At 34.8% G+C, this 15,680-nt stretch overlaps 2 protein-coding genes and 1 long non-coding RNA gene across 3 annotated transcripts in view; all 3 read left to right on the top strand.

Moving 5' to 3' along the window:
- The window catches only part of LOC311093554 (CD209 antigen-like protein C), a 106,026-nt gene that overhangs the window by 6,272 nt on the left and 84,074 nt on the right, over nucleotides 1–15,680 (top strand). The window lies entirely within an intron of this gene.
- Nucleotides 1–15,680, top strand: part of LOC311093549 (asialoglycoprotein receptor 1-like) — a 64,503-nt gene that overhangs the window by 29,812 nt on the left and 19,011 nt on the right. The window contains exons 2-4 of the mRNA XM_084131035.1: nucleotides 2,444–2,544; nucleotides 3,020–3,143; nucleotides 3,654–3,758. Of these exons, the coding sequence (XP_083987161.1) occupies nucleotides 3,059–3,143; nucleotides 3,654–3,758 (190 nt within the window). The 5' untranslated portion in view covers nucleotides 2,444–2,544; nucleotides 3,020–3,058. The remainder of the gene's footprint in view (nucleotides 1–2,443; nucleotides 2,545–3,019; nucleotides 3,144–3,653; nucleotides 3,759–15,680) is intronic.
- On the top strand, nucleotides 4,440–5,348 carry LOC311093557. Its single transcript, XR_014608437.1, has 3 exons — nucleotides 4,440–4,792; nucleotides 4,890–4,958; nucleotides 5,238–5,348. It is a non-coding gene; the product is annotated as an uncharacterized lncRNA (long non-coding RNA).

The following is a 15,680-nucleotide window of genomic DNA, read 5'->3' as shown; positions in this document are numbered from 1 at the left end:
GAGAAGAGCAAGGGTCCAAGAACTGAACCCTGAGGACCCCCTGTGGTCAGCTGATGTGCTTTGGATACCTTGCATATATGTGTAAGGGAGGCAGGTAAGGGAGGCAGGTAATATATGTCTAAGGGAAGCAGGGATGAGAAACTGGATAAATAGTTAAATAGTGTATATTGGATAAATAGTTCACTTTGTGAGCTAACTTTGAACACTAAAATTGAGAATAAAAGGCATCAATTATTGAAGGCAGCAACCCTGAATGTCAAGCACAAAAACAACGCAAAGTCCAATCAATATTGAATATTACTTTCTTATAAAGTACAAAGAAAGCAAAAAAAAAAAAAAAAAACACTGAAGTAATCTACTAAAAGTCAGTGCATTGAGCACTTCAGACTGAATAAATTGCAGAAGTTTAAAAACAATCCCTACCCATAATGTTTGAGGAAAATATCATTACATTACTGCTTTAAAAACAGCATAATGAATAAATTACTATCAATAGATGGCAGCTATACTGAGTAGCTATTTGAATATGAAAGCATTAGCTTGAAGTTGTACAAAAGGACAATGACAAGATCTGTGTTGTGTGTGACACGTAAACTGCATTAATTGAACTTGTCATGCTATGATGATGATAACATTTAAACTGCAGTGCATGAACTCATTTTTGCATTTGTTTTTTCCTCTATTCTCCACTAGCCTAAATGTCACTGTTGCAACAATCTATACCAGCATTTACTATCCACTGACATCCAGCGGTGGTTTAGAGTCAGTGAACGTACTGACATACTGATACCATGTCCCAAACCCAGTGTGTGAGTGGAGTGACTGCATTTTCTCAAAGCATTCTGCATGTGCAAAAATCCTTGTTAATGTTAGAGCCTATAAAACATTTGTTTTTGTCATACTTATTTTTTCCCACAGGATACAGTTTAATTTCTGAAGATATTTTAATGAACAAACTATTTTCAACTACTATTAAAATTTGTATGCTTTTATAGAGTTTGTTGCATTACATGCTTCGCCCAATACTGGTAACTTTCCAGTATTAATATCACCAAATATGGTGAAAAAGCGAAGACATTTCATGGGTTGTACAGGCTTTTTCCACATTGAAGTCAGTGAGACACCAGATAGATTGACCTGTAACTCACTCTCTTAGATGTGAGTTTGAGGTTTTGTAACTTCCTGCATGTCTCTGTTTTTAAGAACACAGATGCACACAAACACATTAGAACAGTAAAGAGTGAAAGCAGCATCACTGCATCCTCAACACCGGTATGTACGGCATATTATTTAGTGTGCAATTAATGAAATGACAGTTATGCTGTTTTTAAGCCTTTGTTAAATATTTGTTTAAATGTAAAAGGACAGGTGAACGTTTTCAAATTTTAATGTCCTGCCAATTAAAAGATTCATACAAAACTGAAAGAGGAAATGCTGTAAATACGCAGAGATTAAATATTAATGCTATTTCACTAATTATCTTTAATAGCAGATCTTTAACTCTAGATTAGTGCTTAAATATTAATTTGCATGTATCAAGTTTAAAAACAAGTGTTTTTTTTCTAAACGTTTTGCTCGCTTCTCAGTTTTTTAACTGTTTTATCGATCTGCACTGTACTGATATTTAGACTGATTTTGCATGTTTATTCTCAATTTTAAACTGCCCCATTATGCTTTTTTACTACCCTTTATGTCGTGTGTAATTTAGATTTGTGTATGTCAAAGATCAAAGTGCACGATAAATGAAGTTATTGTCTCCCAAAAGAGAGAGATCCGATTGCCATCTAAACGAGTTGTCAGTAATTCCATTCTTTCTTCCTGGTTCTTTCTCGGAAAGACAAGACAAGTTAAAAAAAATCAATTAAAACTGGCCAGCAAACAGTTTTTGTTTTTTTCACCAAATAAGAATGAAGATTTTTCAAATTATATAACTATCAGCTTGAATGTACTTCTCAAAATAATAAAAGTCAAATGTCAAAAGAAGTATTCAAAATAAGTTTTCACTTTATGTGCACTTACTGTAAACTGGCTGCCACATGCACATGTCCATTAAGTCCACAAGACCATATGGGTGTCCCATTTGTCATTTTAGGATTCAGAAGAGTGCCTTACTTTTCTTAGTGATATTTAATGCCAGTTTATTAGGAAGTGACGATTTTGTTCTCTTCGATTCACTGAACCCACACAGCAACATAGTGTCGGCCCAGATCCGGGCCACATCTGGTACGCATTGAATCCACATATACCAGATCTGGGCCGATGTTGCTGTCTGGGAATGGAAATGATGCTTGTGTTACAAGACAGAAGGGACAGACACAAGGATGCAGGTAATGGAATGTTTATTTGAACAACCAGATGAAAGATCGGCAGTGCAGGTGAAGGACCGTGGGTGAGTAGAGATCCAGACGATGAAACTTGAATGACACAGTTCATATACTTGCAGATGGAGATCAGATGAAGATACACTGGAATAGCGGAAACTCAGGAGAATAAACTAGAGACGAGGAACAACGAAGAAGACTTGGAGATCACACAAGGAAACTGGTAAGTAGATTACTAGTCCTAGTAGTAAGCACAGCATTAGCATCTTGATGCAGACGATACCGGACAAAGACTGAGAGTGAGGCAAATGCTAGAGGTGATTGCAGTACTGATGATGTGCAGGTGTGTAATCAGTACTCAGGAGAGGGAGTGCGCTGTGATTGTGTGATGGTGGAGCCTGGCGTGGTTGTGACAGCTTGATTTTGCAAATGTTTTATACTGTTAAAACAAGTTAAATTCTCAACTTTGGATGGAAACATAGCTATTGAGTTGTTGACTCGAGAACAGATGCAATCAGATTGATCCAAAAAATCTAGGTTATACTTTTAAATCTTGCTGGAATTCAGTCATCACATTTGATCTCTAAACACTGCTAATCAAGTTTAATTTGTTCTTTTCCTCTATTTTCTTATACTTCTGTCTGTACAAATTACATTAAATGACCGTTGTAATATTTCTGTGGCTTCCTTGTTTCCAGCAAACACTCAACGTACACACATTTTATCAGGTTAAAGAAATGGATTCAGTTTACACAAATGTTGATTACATGCCTTCAGCAACAGCTTCAGATGGCAACTGCTCTCTGTACAGATATTGTACAGGTAAGATATTGTAAAATATATAATATATTATTGCATTACAGTGGAAATGGTAAATGGCCATTTTTTTGTGAAATCAACTTCCAATTTGGCTTATTTATTATCTATGACTTATTTCTGTATATACAATGCATTTTAACACAAAACATCAAATGAAAAAAGTTAGCATTTTACAAAACTTAATTTTAATCAGAATGCTAAACATGCATATGTAGAGGTTTAAGTAAAAACAATGCCTTTGAAAGCTGGTGTTACGTGTCCGATTTCTTTCTTTCTTTCTTTCTTTCTTTCTTTCTTTCTTTCTTTCGTTGATCATTATCGAGAATCTTCATTTTGTTTACAATAGTTTACATTACCCACAAATGCAGTGAGCTCATCTAAGAAATTTAGTTTCACAGGCCCATGAGGAAAATTCTGGGATTCAGAATTTATTTGTTTGGAATATTAATCAGACTTTTAAATATTTTAGCACTTTAATAACTATTATCACTTTAACAATATTTATCACCCCAGGTATCTCTCTTCAAGACCGAGAGAGGGAGAGAGAGGTCACTTCTCCTAAGTGGACTAAAGTTCTTCTGATTGTTCTGGGTTTCTCTCTTGTTTTTGCTCTCGGAGGTCTCTGCGCTCTCTCGATGCTTTGTGAGTATAACTGATACTAGATCTCTGCTCTTTTCAGGGTGCATTTACTTTATATTGTGGAGCAGAAACATCTGCAACAGAATTATTTTATTTTTCAAAATCATACTTTTCTCTGACAAATCTGTTTAAACTGTAGATTAAGCAAGCATTCTTGAACACTTTAATTTGTTTTCTTTGATCATCACGCTGTGCATCATTGTATTGTGAGATATTTAAGTCCCATGAAAATGTTAGCCCTCTTGTTGTGTCTCGTTATACTTTGTGTCTTTGCATCTTTACAACCATTTATAAAGTTTGACTGGATATTACATTGAAAATTTATTTATGTTCTGAAAATTTATTTATGTTTATTTATGTTCTGATGCCTAAAATAATTATAAGTTAATTTAAAAATATAATATAAATAATATATTTATAATAAATTAACACATTTACTAAACACCTAAACCTTCACATTAAATATATTAAATGGCAGTTAATTCAGCCTGAAGCATTAATATACAAATTCATTCATACTTTTGTAGATTTCAGTCTTAGGCAATCTTTTAGTTTTATAAACTTTATACTTTAAATATCTCTCCTTTGACTTATATTGACAGATTGTTCAAAATTAAATTTTATGTAACAAATTTCGGGAGGAGCACGTTCAGGTAATCAACCAATCAGCTTAAGAGGAAGCCGGTGTAATATAGCCTTCCCTCACCTCTGTCCCATGACAGTTTCACAGCATCCCTCCACCATCACCTCACTCTTGGCTGGTTTTCTATCCCAGTCAAAAGGGGGAATTACTCTGGGTTTGGGCCAAATTCCGAGTTTGGAGCCCTCTCCTGGACAGGATGCCAAATACGCATAATTGACTACATTTGATTTCATGTACGTGTGAACTCGTGAAATATAATGGACAGCAAAATCTTTTTTTTTTCACAATTGCTGCTGCTATTGTTTTCTCTTTAATTCAGATGTCAATACGCTTGCGGATTTAAAATCAGCTCAAGAGATGAACAGCACAAGTGAGAAAGTGTTAATATTTCATAAACATTACAGCACAAACATGTTGTTTACTGAACTGTCCATGTGAGTAACTTTATTCTTCCCATTTTCTTCAAGTTATGAGAGAACTAGAGGAACTTAAAACCAATTACACCAGAGTAAAAGAACCGCTCTCCATTTGTATTGGTGAGTGGGCTTGACATTTTTTATAACATTGTTTTGTTGATTCAGCATCACATTTTGTCTAAACGTGTGTATGTAAACTGACATAAGTTACAATAACAGACTCTGTAAGTTAATCAAACTCTTTCTCCATTGCTGCTGCACAGAACATTCGTCTCTCTCCTTTACTTTTTAAAGTGCAAGGAAAGCACAATGAACTATAGTTTGATTAGCTTCAAAAACCTTATATATATATAAATAATGAAATGTTTAATTGTCTTTTTTTTTATTCATTCCTCACAGCTCAGTCTTGTAATCTCTCTGTGGATGGCTGGATAGCTGGAAATTTGTATTTATTCAGCTCTGATGAACTGAACTGGTCGAGCAGTCGAGATGTCTGTGTTTCAAAAGGAGCCGATCTGGTGACCATAACCAGCCAATCAGAACAGGCAAGTCAGATCAGTTATTATATAATTTATATTAGATGTAAGGAAAATGAACACAAAGATTCCACAGCACTGAACCTTGAAGCTTGAACCCTGCAAAATGCTTAAAGGGATAGTTCACACAAAACTGAAAATTAGCTCATGATTTACTCACCCTGAAGCCATCCTAGGTGACCCTTTCCAAAAAATTAGAATATCATGGAAAAGATAATTTATTTACATTATTCCATTCAAAACGTTAAACTTCCATAGATTATAGATTCAGGGCCCACAACTTAATCGATTTCAAGTATTTAGTTGTTTATTTGTACATAATATGGGCTTCCAGCTTATGAAACCCACAAAATCAAAATCCCAGAAAATTAGAATATTACATGAAATCGCACAGTAATTACACAGTAATCCCATGGTCATTGAACCAGGTTTTGGTTCTTTCGGCAGTGTGGGCAGGTGCAAATCCTGCTGGAAAATGAAGTCAGCATCTCCATAAAGCTTGTCTGCTGAAGGAAGCATGAAGTGCTCTGAAAATGTCCTGGTAGACGGCTGTGTTGAGTGGACAGCACAGTGGACCAGCACCAGCCGATGACATGGCTCCCCAACACAGACTGTGGAAACTTCACACTGGACTTCAAGCATCTTGGATTGTGTGCCTCTCCATTCTTCCTCCAGACTCATTTTCTCTCATCAGAAAAGAGGAGTCAACGCAGCGTCTACCAGGATATTTTCAGAGCACTTCATGCTTCCTTCATTTTCCAGCAGGATTTGCACCTGCCCACACTGCCAAAATAACCAAAACCTGGTTCAAAGACCATGGTATCACTGTGTAATTACTGTGTGATTTCATGTAGTATTCTAGTTTTTTTAAATCCTGTTTTCTTGGGTTTTATGAGCTGGAAGCCCCAAATTATGTACAAATAAACAACTAAATACTTGAAATCATTTAAGTTGTGGGCCCTGAATCTATAATCTATGGAAGTTTAACATTTTGAATGGAATTATGGAAATAAACTTTTCCATGATATTCTAATTTTTTGGAAAGGGTCTGTATATGACATTCTTCCTTCAGAGTCAGACGAATACAATCGGAGCTATATTAAAAAAATGTCCTGACTCTTCCAAGCTTCATAATGGCAGTGAATGGCTGTTGGACTTTGGAAGTCCATTAAAGCACATCTATTCATTATTAAAGTGCTCCACGCGTCTCCGGGGGTTAATAAAGGCCTTCTGAGGTGAAGCGATGCGTTTGTATAAGAAAAATATCCATATTTAAAACTTTATTGTGGCGAGCACGACGAGGTCGAGGGCCGTGGGAGGACGGAGCGAGGCCGGTGGCGTGATTGATAATGAGCGACACATGCGCGACGCACCGGTCTCGCATCTCTCACGGAGGAGCGGAAGCATAAAGGAGGAGCGACGACAGTGAAGAGCGAGAGAGGAACAGGCCTGCATTTTATTTGATGTTTTGTTTCTGTTTTGTGTGACAGCAGTCGTCCATGAGGGGCAGCTGTCTTTTACTTTCGTTTTGTAATTTGTTTTATTTTATGTCATTAAAGTGTTTGAATGTTCGCCGGTTCCCGCCTCCTTCTTCCCGTAACATCTGAACTTCGTTACGTTTATCGACTAAAAAAACTAGCTTCCGACAAACGGCCGTTTGCATCGATTCACGGCAAAAGAGTAACACTTGAACAACATAATGACGCCTCCCGCGGTTCAAACAAACAGGGCTGGGCAACCGCATTCGTCATTACGTTGTCCGTCAAGTTCAGTTGTGCATCATATACACCTCAGATGGCCTCAGGGTGAGTAAATCATGGGCTAATTTATATTTTTGGCTGAACTATCCCTTTAACATTGCTAATTTGAAAAAATGTCCATCATGTACATTTTTGAAAAAAATAAGATACATAAATAAGTACTCAAAAAAAAGTATAATTTAACTTAAAATCTGCATAGAAGTATAATCTTCTAAAAAAAATCAAATACTCAATTTAATGTCAATGTCAAAGAACTTTACAGTTCATAAACATAAGCTGTTATTTGTCACTGTTTGGATATTGTAAAACACCCAGTGTATCAGAAATCATCTGTGTATTGTTTGCATTTTTTTCTGTCACTGGCCATAATTCTAACCTTGAAATCAGGATTAGGCATAAAATAATGTAATATCTGGAAATCGGCTGAGAACTGAACAAATAATTGTAACCTTGCTCAGAGGAAGATGAATCATGTCTGTGTGGCAGTTTTTCTGGTGATTAAGGGATAATGCAAGACTTCTTCACCTTACATAGGTTGTAGAAAGCAATAATGCTACGAAATGCACATCATATTGTGTAATAAAATGTGATGTGCTAAAGCAAAACCACAAATGAAACCTTAAGAGGAAGAAGCTAAACACATGATAAACCACACTGCACTGCATTGTATTCACCTGAGGTGTTACACGAGATTGTAACCCAAGTTGTGTGAAGTGTTTTCGGCTTGAGTTTGGCATCTGAGTTGTATGTAATCAATGAGATAAAACATGACCAAACCAAATGTTCTCTTTTAGGATTTTCTGGTCTCTAACGTTAAAGAGACGCACTGGATTGGTCTCAATGATCTGGACACTGAAGGACACTGGGTTTGGGTGAACAACCAAACTCTCACTGAAACTGGAGTAAAGTAAGAACACTGCATGTGTTATATCATCAAATGATAATCAATGTAGTTTGAATACAAGTTGAGAACCAACAACAACAAAAAATGCATAAAAACAATCATCCAAGAACTGAGGCGATGACCTTAAATACAGGTGTTTTATAAAATTATTGCAGGAAATAAATATGTGTCTATACCCAGAATGTTTGTGTCTTATAGGTTCTGGTACACTGAGAGGCAGAGAGAACCTGATAACTGGAGAGGACAGGATCCGTCTGGAGAGAACTGTGCTAGTCTGGGAGATCATAATGGCAATTTTAAATCTTGGTTTGATGCTTCTTGTAAAAAAAAGAAAAAGTTTATTTGTGAAAAGAAATATTAATTTACCTCCATCAGTGGAACTAATTAATGAGGTCTATTTCAATTTTGCATATGCACATTAAACTAGAGATAGCTGTTTTGGATTTGCAATTGCTTGCTCATTTTTAAGTTAAAATGCGACGAAAAAAATCCAAGTTAAAATGTGACAAAATCTGTGTGTTTTTTTTTAGTTTTTTTTTTACTGTTTTGGATCTAAAATAACAGCAACAATTGAATAACTATAAGATTTGTGTGCTATAGCTAAATGAATACTGTAAATGTAATGTGCCCTACTCTTTTGGAGCCATATTATAGGTTTGTGTGAGAAACCGAATGGAATTTGATCATCTGATAATTTTGCATTTTTACAGCATTCAACTTTTGTCTGTTTTGTCACTTTGTATTTCTGTTCTTTTCTCCACAAGAGGTCAGTAATGCAGCATCTCTATTGCTTTATTGAAGGCTCTATTATAAATTGCTTGTCAAGTTCATCATTTGTAAGTTGCTTTAATAATAAAAGTTTAATGAATAAATGTTTTAGTATTTTATTACTGCATCTAGTCTGATATTGGTTTGATTGGGTGAGACATCTGAAGGGATGAAAACAGGGAAAAGGAAAAATCTGAAGGGACCGGAAAAAAAAACCTTGCAGAAGCAAACAAGCAAAGAGCAATGCTGCAGAAATACGTCTGTCCGTTTATATACCGTTATGTTATGTTACGTTACGTTTCCCCTGTAACCTTCTTAAAGGGTCCGTTCACTCTAAAAAAATTTTTAAATAACTAACCAAAATTTTCTGTAGCTATGATTAAACGAAAATCCTGCCATTGGCCGTTGATCTTCTGTGCACATTCGTGTAACTTTATTAGCGCAGCAGTTCACTCCGTCTCGCCCAGACAAAACACAAGTTTTGAGAACGCATTAATAAAACGCAACATGAAATACAACACATAGAAATCCCCAGAAAAAGTACAACTTCACTGAGTTGACTATCTCCAGACCAGAACTTAATGTTTGGGGTTGTATAGACAGACTCATTCTTCTCTCTTAGTGAACACAAACATAATTATAGGCTATACGTTATTTTTTAGAGGCTAACACAGGTAGTCAAACATGTAGTTGCTAGATCTGTTATTCAGGCTCATGACTTCATACTTCTAGTCTGTATTATGAAAGATATTTTATGTGACTTCCTTATTCTGAACAAACTCAGCAGCACTGAAGTCTCAGTGGACACGTCTTCTGTCAGGCTCATGAAATGGATTCAATCTATGAAAATTCTAGTTTATACTTTCAACAGTTGCTTCAGATGAAACCTGCTCTCAAAACAAATGTAAGGCTGGGATGATCAGTGCATTCATTTCTATTTTAATGATTTAGCACTAGTAATGATGGTGTAAATGGTTTTCTTATGTGTTCATTCAACAATTACACATTTAGCGAGTGCTTTTGTCCAAAGCAACATTTAGGTATACATTTATCTGTTCATGTGTTCTCTGGGAATTAAACGCTGTCAACACAATAAAAAAAGCTCTGTCTTCCTGTAGCTCAGATATAGATCATGATGATCATGAAGTTCACATGCAATGTTGAATTGTTGAATCAATGCTTGCTTGGTGTAAAAGCATCTGCCAAAAGTATAAATAAACATGTATTTAGATATTACTCAAAGCAAGGGTGCAAAACTCAGTTCCTGAAGGGCCACAGCCCACAGCTTCAACCTTAATGCTAGTAGTTCTTATGACGGACCTTATGTCAAAATGATTGATGGCTTCCGGTTGTCATTGACCTTCCGGTTTACCTTTCCTGTCGCCCTTCCGGCCTGTATTGTTATGGATTGACCTATTGACCCTACCTATCCCTTCGATCATGTGTTTTGACAGGTTGGCCTTCCGGTGTCTTTCCGGCATATGTTGTTATGGTTTGCCCTATTGACCTAGCTAGTCCTAGATCATGTGGTTTGACAGAAAGTTTTGCCCTATTTGAACCTTTTTATCCCTAGATCATGTGATTTTGACAGAAGCTTTGGGTGTTTGTATGACAGAAAGTTTGAAGTTGGTGTCAGGTTCAGTTAAATGGGTTTCTGTCTGGGTATATGTTGCCACAGGCGCTCCCTCCCACCCTTTGCATATGAGCTCTGACATCTGAAATGTGCTGTTCGGTCACTGTGATGCTGCTGATGGTTTTGAAGGCGCTGTTATATATATATATAGGATATGTGTCAGCATATCCTCCGCATTCCAGAGCATTGTGGACCCCTTTGAAAAAGTGAGAAGAAAAAGAAGTTTTTCCTGAATGCCTCACCAGCCAGAGTAGTGTGTGTGTGTGTGTGTGTGTGTGTGTTTGTTTGTGTTTGTCACAGGATTCCCTCTCCCAGCCTTCGCATTTGAGCTCTGACATTTGAAATGTGGTGTTCAGTCACTGATTAAACAATGTCATACAAAAAACATTCTATCCTTTAAAATAATTATCGTGCTAATTAAACTAAAGTTGAAAACATACTGTTCTTTAAAACTATACATGATATGGTTATAAAATAATATCTTGCTAATTTATCTAAAGTTGAAAAACATTCTATTCTTTAAAAGTATATAAATTAATTGCTTATAATATAATATAAAATCACAGAGTGGTTCTCTCTTACAGCACCACCTGACGGTCTCTGACTCCTAGGGTTTATTCAGCGATCAGAATGAGACATTGTGTTAGGGCTAAATTTATTTCAAAGTTTAAATGATATCTTTATAAAATGTTTTTATTATTATTATTTATTTTTTTTTAATTAAATTTAATACATTATTAAAAGTCGTAATAATGTTTTTAAATTCAATACATTATTAAAAGTCTTAATTAAAAAGTCTCTCAAACAGAGGCCCCCCGTGACACCCCCCTCCTTCTGCTCCTTCGCATTCCAAAGGTAACAGTGAAACTGTGAAGTGTATCTCACACTAACTAAAGTTAAAAAAAACATTTTGTTCTTTATAAGTATATAAATTAAATGGTTATAAAAATATCTACTGAAACCGATTGTTTTAGATAAACAAAAATAAAATCCATCTTACATAAATCATTCTATTCTTTAAAAGTATATAAATTATATAATATAAAATCACAGAGTGGTTCTCTCTCTCTCTCTCTCTCTCTCTCTCTCTCTCTTTCTCTCTCTCTCTCTCTCTCTCATTTAAAAGCATAACCTTAAAAGTTTAAATTAGATCTTTTAAAATTAAAAGACTGTTTAAATTAAATCTTTAAAGTTTGAATACATTTGTATCTTCTATTTAACTTTTAGAAGACTTATGTATGATATAAATGATTTTGCTTAAATTTAACCCATTGTATTATTTTTACTAAACAATGTCTGTTCAAAAAACTTTAGATGGTTGAAAAACTGTACTTATTCGTCTTAAATCTCATTTAATCTATTTTTTTTTTTTCATTTTTTTTTTTTTTTTTTTTTTTTTTTTGTCCATGCAGGGCTTTCCATAGCTATAATGAATTTTGTACCATACACCTGAACACAGAGAACTACATTTGTACATTTTCAAAATGAAATAAATAAATATTTCTAAGCTGTTTTGAGTGCGTGCACACTTTCTAAAAAATTAACTAATCTCTATTTTAAATTTAATTATTATTAATAACATATGTTACTAAAATGTAAACAAAGTTTTAGCTAAATAAATATATGAATAAAAACACCTTACAGCCCCAGATCCTTCAGAGATAAACCACAGTGTGAACTGAAGCTTCAGGAAACAGGGTATCAGACCGGATGAGTCTCGGGGGACAATGTCACAGTAAATCTAGTCTGCTAACGCCTTTTCAGAGTACATCCAGAGTTTATACTAAATTCATTTAAAAGCATAACCTTAAAAGTTTAAATCAAATCTTTAAAGTTTTATTAAAATCATATCTTCTATTTATCTTCTAAGAAGACTTATGTAATGATTTTGCTTAAATTTAACCTAAGGTATTATTTTTACTAAACAGCGTCTGTTCAAAAACTTTAGAATGTTGAAAAACTGTACTTAGTCGTCTTAGATCTTATTTATACAAAAATATTTCAAACAGTATTTTTGTCCATACAACATTTTGTCAAAGTTTGTCACAATGTTTTGTTGTTGTGTTGTTTTTAAGAAATCCGAGGACTCCACATTGCTCTTATTTAGATTAAGTTTGTATCATTTGGAAAATCACCACACAATTTCAGAGACGCAATGCGTGATAAGTAAAGTTTGTCTTGAGCGAATATTTAATTTTACTCGTCTTAATTCAAAGTATAAGTATAAGATCGTATAAGATCATTTTAACTTGTATCTCCCGAACTATCCTTAATCAGTGTGGAATCACACAGGGTGAAACCCTTTACTGAGAATATACTATCTACTCAAAATATATGTAGAAGTTTAAATCCGGTGTTTAAAATCTGTCTGGTGGCCGCATGAACAGACTTTGGGCAGAGCTATAGCAGGAAGCATGCCCCTTTGACCTCCTCGATTTTGTAGGCTTTTTAGCGCTATTTTCCAACGGACAAAATTGCGATTGTTAACTCATGATTTCTGTTCTGTCTGTGCGCACCAATCTTGCACTTCTATCTCCTCCTCAACCAGACCACCTAGAGACTTCGGGTTTTCGGCATTATGTTAAGGAAGGTCTAATCTCGGGAACGCAAAAAAAAAAAAAAAAAAACATAAAAAGATTTACTATCTCTTAGTGTTGTGATCCCATGACGTCAGAAAATTGCGCTAAAACACTCACTGAGTTTTTATTACTTGTTTTTTGTTTTTTGTTAAAGACCCTACAAGTTAGTCCTCCCAAAAGAATTTCTCCCATCTAGCGGTGAAATTCTATTTTGCATTTAAACAAATAGTAATCTCTAGCGCCTTGCTTTTTCAAATGCGGTAGCACATCATCGAGTTTAACTATACATGTTCTACCGTTATGCTGCCTATATAATGATTTACACAGCCAAGCAGTACAAAAAAGCTTGTCATTTAGACCGTAACTTTGACTCACCTGTCGAGAAGAAAGCAGACAACTTCCCTTTCAAAGTCTTTCTCCTTCATTAGCTCTTTCCACCTGGGAGAAGCTATCCCTATATTTATTTACATCCCGATAAATTACATTTTTGCTTTTTGGCCACGAGGATTCCTTCTCCTGTGGCTCGGCATAAGTATGATCCAGCATTATATTGTACCGTGCAGCCTTTGCAAATTTGTCTGAGACAGTATCAACGCCTCTCATATGGTCTAGCGGTTAGGATTCCTGGTTTTCACCCAGGTGGCCCGGGTTCGACTCCTGGTATGGGAAGTCAATTTTTTTTATATTGTCAACAAAATTCAAGTTATTCAAGTTCATCAATAATCATTTTTAGTTATTCATAGTCTTAGAGGCCTACACGAACTGCAGAAACAAGCACAAGATATGTACAAACTCATAAATGCTGTTTCAGTACTGAATCATTTTCACAAATACAATGTTGTTGGTCCTTTTGAATGTGCTGTTGACTATAGTAGTGTTGATGTTGAAACGTGTTGAGTTAGGCTAGGGTTTTTTGTCCCTCTCTGTTATTATAGTGTTTCAAGATGGCGGAACGACACGGAAGCCTCCTTGGACTTACCCGCCCCATGTAAATAAAGATAAGAAATGTTTCGCTTACGAGGATAAGTCAGATCATTGGCAGAGGTCATTTTACACCCATGAGGACATATTTTACGAATACAGACAATGATTTTAGCTAATAAAATACCATTTTTTCAACGAGCGAATCTACACATGAGAGGCCTTCAGAAGTCATAACTTCAGGGGTCAACGGCTTAGGCCCGTTGGTTTAGGTATTTGTAAAAATCAAATACTGTATTACACTTTTCAGAGTTACAATAAAAAGACCTGTTGTGTTCTGACACAAGGCCATTAACTTGTTTTTATAAATGTATTTTGCTTATTTCTACAAATATCAACCTGAAAAATGAAAAATCAGAAAAAGAAGAAAAAAAAAAACAGTTTTAAAACTAAAACTAAACCATGATAATGTTTAGTTTAGATGTTGATGACTAAGCTTCTAGTGCAACCACGCAACAAGAAATCTAATATTGGTGTAATCTTTGCTAGGTCTCACTCACGACGCACAACTTTGTAAATAAAATAAAATAAAATATTATGGAAGTCATTGTACTGTAATTTAACCATATTTTATTGATTAATATTATGGCTTCATGTTGATTTAAAGTTTTTAATTGTTATTAACTAATACCTTTATATTTTAACATCCGGCACAAAATGAAAGAGATGTATTATTTGAAAAAAAAAAAAAAAAAAAAAAAATGGAATGTTCACAATCACTATGTGTCAAAAACAGTATGCGTGTAAATAGTTGTGCAAAGTTCCACACCCTATGGACTAACTTTAAAAAACAAAACAAAAATACACATACATAAATATATATATATATATATATATATATATATATATATATATATATATATATATATATAACATACACAAATCATTTCTTAACTAAGCAACTGTTTCTTAAATTATCAGACACTCACCGCACTGATGTTAACATCACCATATATTGTGTTTTCTACCATGATTGTAGTAACTATTGTCCCACCATTCTTCTGGGCAATTGTTAAGTTAAGCTGATTAGGGTTATTTAATGGCTGTCCCAATGATGTAGAAATATTATGCTGTCGTCGTTCTGGAAGGTTGTTAGGCTGTTGATTTGTCATGTTTCCAGAATGTGTTTGAACGCTCAGCGTTTGAACGTCACCATCTGTTAAAAAAATTAGCAATTAAATACACAACCAAAACCATGTAAACATTATAGTAAAGCTTATTGAAGATTGAGAAACATATTGACTACTAACAAAGTAAATTATACATATTTCCAACGTTTGATATTCTTTTTTCTGATTTTTTTCACTATGGACTTGATCCTTTTTAATGCTGTTTTCTCTCCATATTTATTCTGTAGTTCCTCTACTGTGTCTTCCAACTTCCCTGTTGTTCTTCTCCAGCTGTGCTAACCAAAGACAAACAGTTAGAAGAATAAAATGTATGTACAATAGCAAAAATAAAGTTGGTCATTAGTTGTTAGGGTTAGATACACCTGTAGACACATTCATACACCTGTTCACCTGTTTTCATTTAGCATACACCAGAGTTCAAACATTCACTTTTTCAAAGGCCGAATGATTACGCGGTCAAAATTTCTCTTTTTAACATAAGAGTTAAAAAATGTACATGAGTCACGACGCATTGCATTATGCACCTCATGCATTATTCAACTATTTCTTTC

Source organism: Abramis brama (genome assembly GCF_963993115.1).
Source record: "Abramis brama genome assembly, chromosome: 12".
Taxonomy (NCBI): Eukaryota; Metazoa; Chordata; class Actinopteri; order Cypriniformes; family Leuciscidae; genus Abramis; species Abramis brama.
Note: the sequence above shows the minus strand (reverse complement) of the source record. Positions and strands in the feature narration are given on the sequence as shown.